The sequence below is a fragment of the Paramisgurnus dabryanus genome, chromosome 18 (genome assembly GCF_030506205.2).
Source record: "Paramisgurnus dabryanus chromosome 18, PD_genome_1.1, whole genome shotgun sequence".
NCBI lineage: Eukaryota > Metazoa > Chordata > Actinopteri > Cypriniformes > Cobitidae > Paramisgurnus > Paramisgurnus dabryanus.
The window spans coordinates 18,289,706-18,305,567 of NC_133354.1; the positions used below are offsets into that span (position 1 = coordinate 18,289,706).

Consider the following 15,862-nt stretch of genomic DNA (forward strand, 5'->3'; position numbering starts at 1 on the left):
CATTAACATAAAAACAGTATATTTTCCATGAGTGTGTGTAAAATATGCGTTTCATTATTCCGGCTGAAAACATTAATGTGCCATAGGCATGCAGAATGAAGCATTTCAAAAGAAAACGAATTCATAAATCACATGTCTCATTTCAGTTTTCGTGTCATGGTTAAGCGCCCAGAGACACATAACCGAACCCGCAATCGAGACGTACCATCGCTCGTGCAATGGCATCCGCATTTATTCGCCGCAGCTGAAAATATCTCATGTAAAATGTATAGCCCATGATGTCTTTCAGGAAGTTGCTAATAAACAGGAAGGCAGCATGGGGTCTGTGTAGATTTAGCACTAGAAGCACGCAGCTCTGTTGCACAATTTATCAAAGCAAATTTATGAATCAATTGTCATCTTTGGGACTGACAAGCGACTGAGCTCTCCCCCGAACGGCTTGACAAATGGGACATAGCGCTCTAAGATCACCACGGTAGAGCTGCTTTCCAGAGTTATTATCTGCTTCATGGTTGATTATGATCAAATCCGAGCCTCCATTTTGAGAATCCGGCTCAATTGAATATAGAGGTCAAAAAGACACCCCGCAAACAACCTCTGCTCAGGCTTCATAGACTTATAGTGAGTATTTATGTGGTGCTAATGTTTGCTAACTGTCCTTGTGGTTAATCTTTACCACCTTAATGCAGCATAATTATTGTTTTACATTTATGCATTTGGCAGATGCTTTCATCCACAGTGTGTTCGCTGGGATTCAGACCTGCAACATTTTAGGCTGCTTACACAATCCCATACCAACTGAACTACATGAGCACTAGGTTTTGCTAAATTAATCTCACTAAGGATAACAAAGCCCATTTTAAACATAATCCAAATCGTGACCACATACACACAACATGGTAGTCGTTCGTGCTGCTGGTACTGTTAAAGCATGACGGTGTCATAAACGTCACGGGTTTGATTCCAGAGAATGCACATGCTGATAAAAAATGTGCTTTATGTCGCTTTGGATAAAAGCGTTAGCCAGTGCGTAACTGTAGAAGGCTTCTAAATGTCTAATCCCATTCTGTACACATAGATGCCATGTACACACATCAACTACTGTAAATATGGCTTTCACCCCTCTTCTGAGTGCTAAATCCTGTTCAGGATTATACACAAAATTTAATTATTTACAGAAGGGACAAATGCATACTGAATTCAACTTCAAAAAAAATGTTGGTACTGTAGTGACAACAGTATTTACACAAAATCTGTTTGGTCTGTACAAAGCCAGACTGAACATCTAGTTGACAACATTGCAAATAAAAGCGCACATGAGATCACAGGGAAAGAGGTAGCTGCCTGCAGACTTTGATCTGTGGTCTCGGTGTAAGGGCGCACTCACATTATCCAAACCAAACCGCGCTCGGGCGCGTTTGACCCCCAAAGCCTGGTTTGTTTGACTAGTGTGATCGCTTCGTTCCGCGCCCGGGCGCGGATTGTTTAATCGCGCCGCGGCCGGGTTGCAGAGGTGGGCCGGAGCGCGGTTCACTTGGGCTCAGGCGCGGAAGGCTGTGGTGTGAGCGCAATCGCGCCTGAGCGCGATTCAAAAGGTGAAGACGTCAGTTGCGCGACCACTCACCTTCATCTGCCTCCGTAAAAACCTTTTGATGCGCGCAGCGGGGTTACGTGAATGTCCGAGCTGCGCACGTGACAGATGAACTAAGCAATATGATGACATGTGAGAGGGCTGTCTGTAATCGCGTACCAAACGACTCCGAATAAAAAAACACAGACTTATCATTACGGTGGGTTCCAGTGTTAAGAGAGCGCTTTACTTCCTGCTTTTTCAAAACAATCGCATCTTAATGACGAAAGCGCGCCCGGACTCGGATCAATAAGAAGTACAGTGTGAGTGCGTGCACCTGGGGGAGTAGGGAGGGGTGGCAATCGCGCCCAGGCATGGTTTGGTTTGGTTGGGATAATGTGAGTGCGCCCTAACCCATACATTTCAGACCAGTGAGAGCACTGTTTAAAAACACTGCATGGTAATCCGTCTCTAGTCACTAATATTACTGCAGTTTGGCTAAAAAATGTATGCCTGATTCCCACACCAGGAGATGACAACAGTTTGCTATGGTTCCCTATTAATGTCATGGGACAGTTGTGGCGCAATGGTCAGACAAAACTGTCAAAAAATGTTCCCAAGCTGTCACTGAGGCAGAATCCTTTTAAAAAGTCCTAATATATACAATTTTGGTACAGATTTGGTACCAATATGAGGTACTAATGAACTCTAATATGAACTACTATGAATTAGGTGCAAATTGACATCTTTGATTTTGGTACCATTTACTATTTACTAGAAACCAGTCTTCTTTATCATGTTTAAAGTTTATGGATACTCCTAAACCGGCAACTGTCAAAGTGGTCTGTATCTCAATTATAAAATGATATGATAAGTATGGGCATCTATATCTAATTTTCGAAACAGAAAGTCATATTAACTACTATTCTGATACCAAGCAAAGCTATTTTTGTCTTCACCATCCACCTCTGTTTATAAGGTCAGGTGTCTGCTCTTTTCACAACAATTGCACCTTTAATTATTACGCCAGACACTTCCTTTTGACAGATTTTCCCTCCTTTTTTTTAATCACGGCACATATGTCTTGGGGATACGCACCACTAAAAAGAATGATTTCCCTCAGGTCTGCTACCACCCCTGGCATCTGCTCCATAGCCAAAGTGAACCTCGACCAGTCACAAGATGGATGGTTTGAGACACGCTGACTGAGCCAAGCCACAATGGCCCATGAAAAATACCACAGGGCAGTGTTTCCCAACCTTTGTCGTCTTAGGTACACATTACTCACTTTTAAACAAAAAACATTCAATACTGGGAATGAAATGAAACAGAAATGAGCTTTCTCTCAAACAGGAACAGATGAAAAAAAATACAGGGGTGTGTTTCCCAAACAATGACGTAACTCGTTGCTGAACAACCATAGTACGATGCATCGTTGGAGAAACGAACTACCTTGTCACGACTCTTTCCCGAAAGCATAGTAACTTTGTTGCACATTCGTCGTTTGAACCATGTTGGTTTAACAATATAGTTGATGATGTCACGTGGGAGGTGAAGTACTAATTAATCTGTGCACATCGATTTGATGTCAGATTATTCCAGTAAATAATATATATTGCATCGGAAGATTGATTGTGTTATCGTGATTTAGTTATCTGTTCTTTATTTTCAAGATATTTAATTTCCGCGAAAGTTCCCTCTTACATCAGTCCTCCAAGAGATTCCCCAGGGTCTTAAAGCTTGTAGACTGTGCACATGCGCAGTTTTCCAATGCAGCGCTTTCATTCTGTTTACAAATTTAAAGACATAAAATAAAATTGTAATATATTTCGAATGATGGATATAGACTTTACTACATGTTTTTGCTTATTTTGATCAAAAGCATGATCAACGTAAGTCTACATATGATAATAAGGAACGATGCTTCTAACGACAGGTGAAGAGCTGTCGTTCCAATGACACAAGTTAGCGATGCAGTTTGCGAATGTTCGTTTGAACGATGGTTTCATGAAACACCAAATCGTTGAACGATGTTAGTAACGATGGAATTTACGATGTTCGTTGGCTGACGATGCTTTTGGGAAACGCACCCCAGGTTGTGCCGGATCGTTGAAAGTTGGGTCGTGTTGTTATTTGCTAATCACTGCAATCTTTTCCCAGACCCAACCGCCATACCCCATCACTGGAAGTAAAGAGAGATCGTTTCGAGGAAAGGAGGAGATTTGCGTTTTTGATTAAAGGGGTCAAAGCGTGAAAATTTGGCTTTTTCCATGTTAAAGTACTGTAATTGGGTCCCCAGTGCTTCTATCAACCTAGAAAACCCAAAACTTTGTTTCGGTAAACCATTTTCTGTAAAAAAAATTGGGTCGTTTGGGTCGAAACACCAAATCGTTGAACGATGTTAGTAACGATGGAACTTACAATGTTCGTTGGCTAACGATGCTTTTGGGAAACGCACCCCAGGTTGTGCTGGATCGTTGAAAGTTGGGTCGTGTTGATATTTGCTAATCACTGCAATCTTTTCCCAGACCCAACCACCATACCCCATCACCGGAAGTAAAGAGAGATCGTTTCGAGGAGAGGAGGAGATTTGCGTTTTGGATTAAAGGGGTCATAGCGTGAAAATTTGGCTTTTCCATGTTCAAGTACTGTAATTGGGTCCCCAGTGCTTCTATCAACCTAGAAAACCCAAAACCTTATTTCGGTAAACCATTTTCTGTAAAAAATTGGGTCGTTTGGGTCGAAACACCAAATCGTTGAATGATGTTAGTAACGATGGAACTTACGATGTTCATTGGCTAACGATGCTTTTGGTAAACGCACCCCAGGTTGTGTATTATAAGTGTATTTAGTTTGATAATGGTATGACTGGCTCAGATCAGGGGCATAACCTTTATGGGCATTGAGTGAAACGTAACACCTCAAATGTTTAGGTTGTGCTCGGTCAACATAGTCTTTTATTACACAGATATCTGAAATACCTGATTGTGTTTGGTCAATCGTAGTATCCAGTGATCTGATAATCCATAATCTCTGCACATTTGAAGTTGTGGTGTTTTGGACTCCAAGCTACTTAAAAGTGTTATGTAAAAAATTAAAAGAGCCAAAGAATGTATTGGTACAATATGTTAAATTTCTGTTTTCTGATAACTACAGTACTATTCAAAAGTCTATGGCCACCATGTCTTAATGCATTTTTCCTCTGTTTATTAATATACAAACAAAAAACAATACAGGATATATGTACACAAGGTTAAAAAACAAAACAATTTTCAGAACTAAACGTCTGCTTCAGACATCAGTCAGTATTTAGTGTGACCTCTATTGGCACGAAACACATCTTGATCAATTTGAGGAGACTGAAGTCCTGAAGTCATTCGATTAGAATTAGAAATTAGGATTTTATTTAATTTAGGTTAGCAGTTGCCTGCTATTGCTCAAGTAGACAGGGAGTTTACCTCCTTATTTGATAAATACTTGACACTTTAGTTTATTCTTTTATACTGTTTTTAATACTACATACCAATTTTCTGGTTGTATTATAATAAAGAGACTATTAAATAGTTATATACGATCACTATACCATTGCAAAAATAGCAAAAATAACAAATCTAACGGTGACATGGTGGCCTAGGACTTTTTTACAGTACTGTACATAGAAGGTATATGACTTTGTTAAGTGCAAAAATTATCCAGAGGTGTTGTTATGTGTCCATTTAGAATTTTCTCTACAATAAAATGGTCTGTTATTACTAGGGCTGTAACGATTAATCATGCAAATGAGTGTTTTCTCAATAAATGAATTTGAATGAATTACGGCAAAATCCCGGCACATCCTAAAGCCAGGGGGCGCTCTCGTGCAGAACTCCCTTTGTGCCACAGAAGAAGTAGCATTACAAACGCTATTCCAGGAAATGTCTACAGAAATATTTATATCGCTGTTCTTCAAATTGTTTCAGGTATTTTTGTGATAATAAAGAATATTTTAAATGATTTTTATTTAACGAGTGTTGCTTTTTTAAATGCACATTATAAACGACTCCGACTCATAATGATTTTAGATTGATATGGACTTCCTACTGACCAAATGCACAAGCTGCGCATGAAACACAAAATCGCAGCCTTGCGATTCAGAATCGATTTCAGGTATTTTTTATGTGACACACGATTATTCGTTACATCCCTAGTTATTACCTTCTTTGAAGGGGTCATGAATAATAATGTTGAGCTCTGCTCTGATTGGCTGTTTCACAGCTAGGCTCATGTCAGTAGCTAACATAAGTAAACAGACTTAAATATGTTTGAACCTGTATCAGAGGAAGATACAGATTTCGAGGAACAACCAATTTTTTGTGATTGGAAATTGACGTTTATGAGTGGTAAGTTTATTTGTTTTTTTCCATATGGACAAGCAAAATGTAACTGTGACGTTAATAGTAGAACTTCAGCCTAAACATTAGCATATAGCATTAACTAGCATATATCGCTAACTCAGAAGTCAAAACTTTAACATTGCATTGTAACAACATTGTCATTAATTTAATGTGTAATTTAATGTTGAGGCGTACATCTAGAGGTAAACTGTATTGCTCAGATGTTATCTTTCATAGCTCAAAAGATATGATGAGTTCTCAGTTGTTTTTCATGTATGTTTCTCCTAGAAAATGCTTAGGAGAAATAAAAAAATTTTTTATGAGGAGCTCAGATGCAAAAGCTGCTAAACGCCACCTTCATTGATGAGATAATGATTTTAACCAAATGCTCTCACCAAATATTATTTCAGGTCATTCAGAAATACTGGTTTGTTGGCAGAATCCATTAAGATTTTCAAGAAAATCCACTAATTTACAAAAAAACATGTCAGACGCACTTAGAGGGTTTTGCCTCTGAGCTCTTCAATAATAAAAAAAAATTAAAAAGAGCTGTAAAATTAATTTAGATAATCTAAATTTGGGTTAGTTTCAGAAATTTATGAGTTCATCTTGAAATCTTCAATAATATTGAGGTTTCATGACTGGGCAAATCTGAGCTCAGTTTGTGACATTGTTGGGATCTCTTCTGAAACTCTGATGCTTGGAAACATTGCTGATATTTCTTGATCTTTTCTCTAGAGAAATATCTGGAAAATGTGCTCTTCTTTAAACCTAAGAGAGTAATTGAGATATTAAAGAGATCTCATCTATGATTTTCTTTTATATGAGTTGGTCTTTCTAATTTTGAATTTCTGATTACATCTCCGTCTAAGACATCAGATGGGACTGAAAGTGTTAATTACAAAAACCCCACAAGATTAACTAGTGTTAATTATTTGAATCGTTTACAACCCTGTTTTTATTTTTAAGCCTTAAATTCTGTAACAAAAGCAAAACCCAAAGTACCTCTTGTTTTAATCACCCCTTGGGGTGCACGTACCCCAGATTGACAGTAACTCAGTGTCAGAGGCTGTAACTGTAGGTATCACCTGTGCACATCACGTCCAGTTGGTGCACTACAAAGGAACTAAAATGATTTCTAGAAGACAATGCTTTTCGTTATTGAATAAAACACTTCTATTTTTTAATTGTACGTGGAGGCTGGTAAGATAAAATTCAAATGAAATGAATAATTCATTTTCCCTCCAGCAATGAAAACAAAGTTTGCCTTCGTCTATCTTCCAGCACAATGTGTTCATGTGAATGTTCTAATAACAGATTTTAACCGTTCTTTTGTGCACTACTTCAGGTTTCCTTCAACAGACATGCCCTCTGCCACGGGTAGCTCTCTAAAGTTTATTAATGAAGGGGCTTTACAGTGGGTTGTGATTGACGAAGGGCAATTTAATCTGCCTATTAGTCCAACACATTGTGGGAGCAGCTAATTATAGTGGGAGGCGCACCAGCTTACATTTTCAGAGAGATCATTCACAAGCTCAGAATAATGCCCATCTAATCTTATGTCCTGATGAAATGCCTATCTTGTTTAAGCATTGAATCCACAAGTAAGAGAATCTGCACATTATGAAACAATTATGGTTAATGCCTTCACCGCATCTGACTGCCACCTGCCAATTTGCACATCTTATTGCACAAGTATTTGCTTGTGTCACCTATGCTCGCCGTCTCTCAGCTCCCATAGAAAATGGTAAATACCCATTTAGCTTCATTCACTCCAACTGTATAGTTATGCTAAGATCTGAGTGTATACGGTGCAAAACACAGACTGACACAAATCCAAGATCCCACTGTAATGTAAACAAACAGAAACACATCGGTAAGCAGGATAACAAATGGCCACCGATGAATCCGCCATCCTGCCGGGTTCACTTTTTGAGGTCTGGGCCAGCTGGCAGATGGCATCAGGGTCACGAGTTCACACAACTCACTGCGCCAATGTCACGACCAGCAGGGTCACAGTCTTGAGTGAAACTACGCAGTTTCAATCTTCCCTCTCTAGGCGTCCTGGCTGCTTGGTTAACATGGCCCGCAAGACCATAAAGCTCTATTAATCCATCACTCTATACCCCTGACATGTGGGCAGGTGAGCAATAGGGCACCCTAAATGCACAATGCCAGCAAGACAGAGGGAGGCCAGAACCTCGTTTCGGATCGATACGCACCCATCCGGAATTCGAAATGACTCTGCTATTCATTACAAGCAGTAACAACCCCTACTTCTGTCTCATTCATCAGCCATGGCTGTTTCTGCTCGACTATCATCAAGCCTCAGCCTCCGTGGGCGAATAAAAGATGCTCCAGCATCATCAGCGAGCGAGATAGGGATAGTGGGAAGAGTTGCCGGAAAGGAAAATAAGGGAAAACCCTGAAGTCAGCCGCCAAAGGGTTGTTGGGTTTTGCTACGCCCACTGTAGTCAGTCATTCTTTACATCTGTCATGCTCACGACCAATTGGATTATCTGTCCTTGGTTGTAATTTACAAGCTCGAGTAAATCCTGCTACACGAAGGACGAAGTTCAAGGCGTAAGCCGAGTTGTCTCGAGAGCAGCGTGAAACCTCAAATGCCATTCGCCACGCCTCCACTCGTCGTTTATGTCTACCATAAAGTTTACACACTTGTTTTTATATACTACCAAATTTTATTTATGATCCGAGTCAAATAAAGGGGCACTGTAATCGAGAGTGACGGTATGGGGAAGGAAGATTTCTTTTTCATAGCTTCCAACATAAGAGTCGCCAGAGAAAGACCATCAGATCTCTTTAACTTCTTAAGTGTTTCTCCTGGAGTGTAGTAAGTTTAAATTTTACCTAAAGGTGCAATGTGGAACTTTATAGAAGGATCTCTTGACAGAAATGCAATATATTATACATAACCATATTATCAGTGGTGTTTAAAGACCTTACGTAATGAACTGTATGGTTTTTATTACCTTAGAATGAGCCGTTATTATTGATCTCCTTACATGGAAGTCGCCACCATATTTCTACAGTAGCCCTAAAGGGACAAACTGTTCAACAGAGCGCGTTTCATCCCTACATTGTCTCAGACAATGACATGTTTGTCCAGTGGCAGCTACTGTAGCTTCTCATTGCGTTACAAAATTGAGGTTGGTTGCAATCAGGGCTTTGAACCAGATTTTTTCCCTCAATTTATTCGTTCCGAACAGAAACAGTATTTTAACGTTTTCGGTTTTCGGTTCAACCCTAAAATTTATGTTCCTGAACCGGTTAATAACGTTCCATGTCAGCTGTGGGACATACAAATAAGTAGGCTGATCATTAGGACATTATACTTAAATTAAGAACAGAAAGATTGTTTGCTTGCTTTTTAAAATGCGTCTCTCCGTGCATGCACTTTTGAGTGCACTTAAACACGCGCACATACACAGACGAAGGACAAATTTCAACCGGTGCTTCGGGAAGAAGATGCAGCATAAACACTCGCTCCACATTTAGTGAAAATTACGCTCTTTTCAGTGCTTTATTCGCCAAATGTGATTATGACTTGAGCAATAGAGACTTGGACTTGAGTAGGCTACTTGCTGGTGGCAAGCTTTTCATTTCTTCGATAAGTCAACGACGACCGGAAGTGAACTTCACCGAGTCATATTGCACAGAAATCTTGTCAAAGAATGAAAAAATAACAGTATTAACCAGTTACCATTATTTTAAATAAACGTTTCTGTTCCGAAACATATATATTTTTTTAAGTTTCTGGTTTCGTTTCTGTTCCTTGCAAAACATCAAAAGTTTTTGTTTTCGATTCGTGAACCAGTTCAAAGACTTGGTTGCAATGGGCAATTTCACCACTAGATGCTGCTAAAACCCACATTACACCTTTAAAGGCGGGGTGCATGATCTCTGAAAGCCAATGTTGACATTTTAAATCACCTAAACAAACACGCCCCTACCCCAATAGAATCTGGACCTTCATTTGCTAGACCCGCCCCACACATACGCAATCAGGTAACGATGTCAATTAGTAGACACGCCCCTTACTGCTAATTGGCTACAAAGTGTGTTTTGGTAGTCGGCCTGACTTTAGTCTCATGTGATTTTTCTTAAGACCCCAGTAATCCCACCCCCAATCTTCTAGGCCTCTTTTCATCAAGACCAAATTATCAGTGCTATGCTTTGCGCATCATCTTCATAGCTCTGTACTCATGGATTCATGCAGCAAATTAAGAGCAGGAGCTAAAGAGAAAACATCTGAGAAAAATCACTACATAAATAAAACATAACTGAGTGCTCCATTAAGTCTCGGAGGCTATGAAAGAGCAAGCTTTGAGCAATCAAGTTTTCTCTGAGAAATCCCACACAGATCCGTCCTTTAATCCACAGAATGGGAGTCTTGTGTGCTTGCATGGAGAGGAAGAACTCTGTGAAAACAAACCCCAGTCTGTGTCTAGCAGAGCAGCTGCTCTTAGACTGTTAAGGGCTGTGCTGCCATAGAGGCTCACAGTGTGAAAGTCGACAGTTCACGCTGAATTAATTATTCATTCATAGGAACCTTATTAAAATGCAGCTTTTTTTACTCCCCTGAAATATAATTGCAAGTAATAAGCCAAGAGGTCAATGAGGCATTTACAAGCTAGATCTACCGTCATACTATTTCAGCCCTATGTTGTTTTAATAGGCTAAATTAATATGTTTTCTTCATAACCTGTACAGTAATTAATGAGTCTGTCTATTTTTAAAAGAATATTTATGTATATTTTCTTCCTTTGGTTGGGGGTTATACAGTAGGTGGGGTGTTTTTGGATCTCATCAGGAACAACTGACGTAGCTTCCTTTAATGGTTTGATATGAATATATCATGATATATTATCGTATAAATATAGCCTTCTATGTGTGGGGACTTTGAAGCATACCGTGAAATTATTCAAGATTTTTATCCAAACTTGCATCAGTTTCCCTGTCAGCAGATCTTATAATACTGCCAGACTACATCTGTGCAAGCCCACAGATAAAATACATACTGCAGTTTTATCATAACAGAATGTCACAGGTGTTTATCAAAACTCAAGGATGTCGGACCCCCGTTTCCATCTGGTATTAATAGTCACATGTGTTTTTTTTTATACAGAATGCGGTTTTAGTTCACATTTTGGATTTTGTTTACACCTGCATTTCCTTACTGACGTTTTATCTGATTACCCAAAGTGCATCTTAACAGCAGGTGTAAATGTAATCTTATTAGCTCTTTAAGGGACCTCTTGCTCCCGTAAGCCATTTCTTTCTGGTTGAATGATAGCTGATAGTTTAAAATATATGTGACCCTGTCTGCGAAATCCAGGTTAAAGTCTCTTAATGCAACTATGAGATTAAGAGCATCAAAGTTGGATTTCACATTGATTTCAATCTTTTGTATGACCTTACCTTAAGATATCAAGGTTATATTTTTACAGAATGCTCTTAACATTGTGTAGGATGATTTTATGTAAACAGTAAATCACAAAATAATGTTCACAGGTAGCTTCACACATAATATGATAATAGTGTAAAAGTATAAAATTTAACTGCAAAAAAAGTAAAAAAAATGTTTTTTTAATTATGTTAATTTTTATGTTAACAAAATGTAAAAAAATGATGAAAAACTGTACTGTTCATTGTCTGTTATTGTATTTATTTATTTTAATTCAAACTGTAATACTCACAATGTGCAATTGCAGGTAATCTCCTAGACCCTGGCTGCTCTCCACCTGCACCAGGATGGCATCACTCTGCTGGGTGCTGAAGCCCACCGCCAAGCGGTCTGCCCTTGTGCTTGGCCTATCATTGGGGGCCCAGGTGTACGTGATGAGAGCTCCGCCTCTACCAAAAATATATGTGGTTCCAGCTGCCAAATTGAGAAAAAAAGCAAGACATTGAGGATGGTCTAATAAGATCTAAGAAGTTACAAGAGATGAAGAAAAGCAATAATGAAAAGTGAGAAGAGAAAGTAACAGAACAGCAGGTGGGGTGGAACAGCAAGTACATGTGTGGAAAGATGGATGCTAAAGAACACTCTCATATTGCACATTTGGCCTCATGTGAGATAAAAGTGCCTCTATCTTTAAGTTGCCATCTGTTCAGATGTGCCTTGAATGCTCATTTGCAACATGTTTCCTCAGTGACAAGCCAATCATCTCCAAGACTGTAATTTCAGACCGGAGCACACCGCACTGGTTTCAAGGTAAAATGGACGCTGCAAACTTTCATGAACATCTCAGCCTCTTGTTACCCGCGCTGCAAACTTGGACACTAATATTTCATCTCGATTAAATGTGGCATGGACTCACAGCAGCTGTATAGCAATCGTGATCTGAAATGGATCCAGGGCTCTGCTGCGTCAGCATGGTAAGAAATCACCGCAGGGCGGGAACGATGCCCGGCATATTTTGAACTGCCAGGCTAACAGCACTGATACAACCTTAGGGATTTAACCTGGGCAACTGTGCTGCCCGCTTTGCCAGGGTAGAAATGGGCTGGGTGAATAAAGTCCAAATATATTTAATGAACAATGCATGAGAAATGCACAACCATCTATCCAATCTACATTAGCTCCAAGGTCTAGAAGGTTTTTGTTGAAAACATCAATTTCTAGTGCTGGTTTGGTGCCGGTCTGCAGTGGCTGGCAGACCATTATAATATATGGCGATTCATGGTTTCTTCAGATAATGGATGAAAGAGTGTCAAGCGTGACTTCATATATTGTAATACCTTTTGTGCTCAAAAGTCAGTCTCTGTCGCAGGGATATATGTGACCCTGGACCACAAAACCAGTCATAAGTCGCACGGGTATAATGTGTAGCAATAGCCAACTAAACATTTTATGGGTCAACATTATCCATTTTTAATGGCAAAAATCATTAGGATATTAAGTAAACATTATGTTCCATCAAGATATTTAGGGCCTGAGCACATCGTTCTATTGTTCTTCAAGGAGTTATTATTATTTTTCTCCGAATTCAGCGGGACTTTAGAGGGCCCAAACATGCCCGAAAATTCATGAAATTTTGCACAGATGTCAAGAGTGGTGAAAATTTACATGTGGTGTAGGCTTTGGAATTAGGCGTGGGAAAATGGCTCTATAGCACCGTCTACAAATTTTCAACAGCCCTCGGACTGTGTTTGACGTACAGTTATGAAATTTGGTACGCTTCTGTAGCATGACAAGACCTACAAAAAAGTCTCTTGGAGCGAAGCCGTAAACCAAACAGGAAGTCAGCTATTCTGAGTTATTTTTGTGATTTGGCTGCAGTTTTTGTCATTTTGAGGCGTCATACTTTAACAAACTCCTCCTACAGTTTTCGTCGGATCATCTTCATATTTGGTGAGTGTCATCTTAAGGCCTTTGCGATGCTAAATTGCGAAGGATTTGACTCTACGTCAAAATTTAGTTTGGACTAATTGTTAGGCAGCTCTAATTATTTTCATATTTATTCAGCTTGATGTCACATACTGGTCCCAATACATTCATGCCAGCCTGTTTTTTATGTTTCTGTTTTGTAAAGCACTACAATGATTATAAGTATTAATGTATTTATTATTTGTGGCAGCGATAAAGACAAATTTGGTCAAAATACTTGTTTATGTGTCCTCAACATGAAGAGCCTTTAACCACCTAAGACCTCAATTTTTTTTGTTGTTTGCACCTTAATACTTATTTCTGTGTAACTGGAACCTGTTGTACATGAACATGGACAATTACACTGCTTCATGTTTAAAGAAAAATATTTGGTTATTAAATTTATTGGTTCTTCCAAACCCCAAATAGCTGGAAGAAATCTGAAAAAAGACCATCCAAAGCTCGGGTCTTAGGAGGTTAATGCACAGTAAAATTGCTTTTTATTTAGACACTAAAATAACTGTAATCATTTTAATCATAGTTGTGAAGAGTACCATTAGATTTGAAAAAAAACCCTAAATGGACCATTTATTATGAGGGAAGAAAATACTAAATGGACAAATGAACATTACACTGTATGCACAACCTGCATGCTTTAATTTGTAAAATGTTTTGCATTTGTTGGTTTATCTTAAAAAAGTAAGTTACCTGGTTGCTTTAACATTTTGAATTAATTCATAAAAAATATTAGCCAACAAAAAAAAATTGTTGTGTCAAATCATTAAATTAACTCAAAATGTTAAGGCAGCCGGGTAACTTACATTTTTAAGTTGAACAAGCTTCTTTTACAGTGCATGTGCTACTGTACATTTTGTTACCAGTACATGTTACATGCATTTTTAACAGTTTAAATACTGTTTCATAAATATATATTTTTGATACTGGTCTTTCTAGCAAGGCATCTGTAATTGGTGTTCAAAATTTTTTTTTTAACGCTAGATGCTTTTAAACTTCCTTAAGAGTATATTTTTTGTTATCACTGGTCTATCTTTGCTACGATTTCCTCGAATGCATTCCTGACTGATTAATGCTCAGCTAAAACGACCGATCTTCCGCTTTTCCTCGAATCTCACCTAACCATTAGGATGCCAAAGTGGAGCCACCTGTCATTTCTGGTGGCTGTGGCCATCTAAATGAGCAAACAGAAGAGGTGTGGGGAATGTAATTAACTTATCTGGCGTGCCGTCCCTTAGGCAGGTTGTGGGTTATAGAGTGGTGAACACCTGCTCATAAAAGCTGCTAACCAACTTGTTGAGTTTGGGGCAATACACATCACAACACCTGTTAGAGGTGCTGAACGAAAAACACAAGTTATGGCGTTACAATGAAAACTTAGATTTTAGCAGACCATGCAGGTTTATTCATATAAACTGGGTTAAAATTTTAGTCTGCCTCAGTATATGAAGCATATAGAAGCTAGCTGAACCGTGTGACCACGTTGGGATGTTGATCCAAGGGCATTGCATCGATGACATGCTTAGTTTAAGCCTCACAGAAGGTGAAACTTAAACACTATCATGATTTAATCAAAAAGTAAATAAAGTCTCCAAAACAGAATTGATTTCCTTGCTTAGAAGAAATAATAACTTATCGGTCTGCTTATTTTCTAAATACTGGAATATGATTCCACTCTATATCATTTTGTGGTTGCACTGAATAAATCAATATCACTTCAGGTTTTCCTGCGATAACATTGTCTCACTATATATCCCTTAGATGGGTTGGATACTAATATATATCCTATACTTGTTTATCTGACCTTGATAGTCTGCTCATTTGTAATTCTGTACCCTATTTCTCTTGAAAAGGAATCTTTCTTGGGAATAAACTTCTGTTCAAACAAAGAGGATTTAGATGCCGACATTATTGTGCACTCCAACTCTTTGTTATGCCTTATTGTACTGGAACAAGTAAGGGTCAGTGCTTTTAAGTACCTGATAGGATAAGTATGTGTAAACAGCATTTAATTCAATAAACAGACTAAATAAATTGTCCGCACGCACACATAGTCTTTGGGGGAAAAGTTCTTTGAGGCAAAAATTCAATTTTCCTGCTTCAGTTACTTCCCGCAATTCGACTACAAAGACTTGGCCTGTGTATTGTGCAAGATAACATGTCCGGCTTGACTTTCTAGCTTGCCACATTGCCTGAGCCATGTGGCATTTAAAAGTGCCAATCATAAAATGACTTTTTTAAACCTCCCTTTGTGATTTGACGGAAGTAATAGGCTTCCTCAGCCCTTTATTAAAGTTTAGGGGAAATGTGGTTTTAAAAGGGTATAGGGAGCAGAGTAGGTAAGTCTAGTCACAATGTGACCCAAGCAGCTGTTTGGATGCTCTGATGTCAGCTGACAATGAGCTACAGATGCTAAACTTAAAGACCTCATGTAATTGAAAGATGAGCAGCGTTTTCTTTGGTGACATTTTTAAAGTGCAGGTGGGATATTGAAAATAGCCAGCAGGGTTTAGT

General features: G+C 38.8%; 1 protein-coding gene across 12 annotated transcripts in view; it reads right to left on the reverse strand.

Moving 5' to 3' along the window:
* Positions 1-15,862, reverse strand: part of nrxn2a (neurexin 2a) — a 467,328-nt gene that overhangs the window by 44,046 nt on the left and 407,420 nt on the right. For all 12 annotated transcript variants that reach the window (XM_065287129.2, XM_065287128.1, XM_065287126.2 and 9 more), the window contains one exon: positions 11,661-11,842. In XM_065287129.2, coding sequence (XP_065143201.1) covers positions 11,661-11,842 — 182 coding nt within the window. The remainder of the gene's footprint in view (positions 1-11,660; positions 11,843-15,862) is intronic.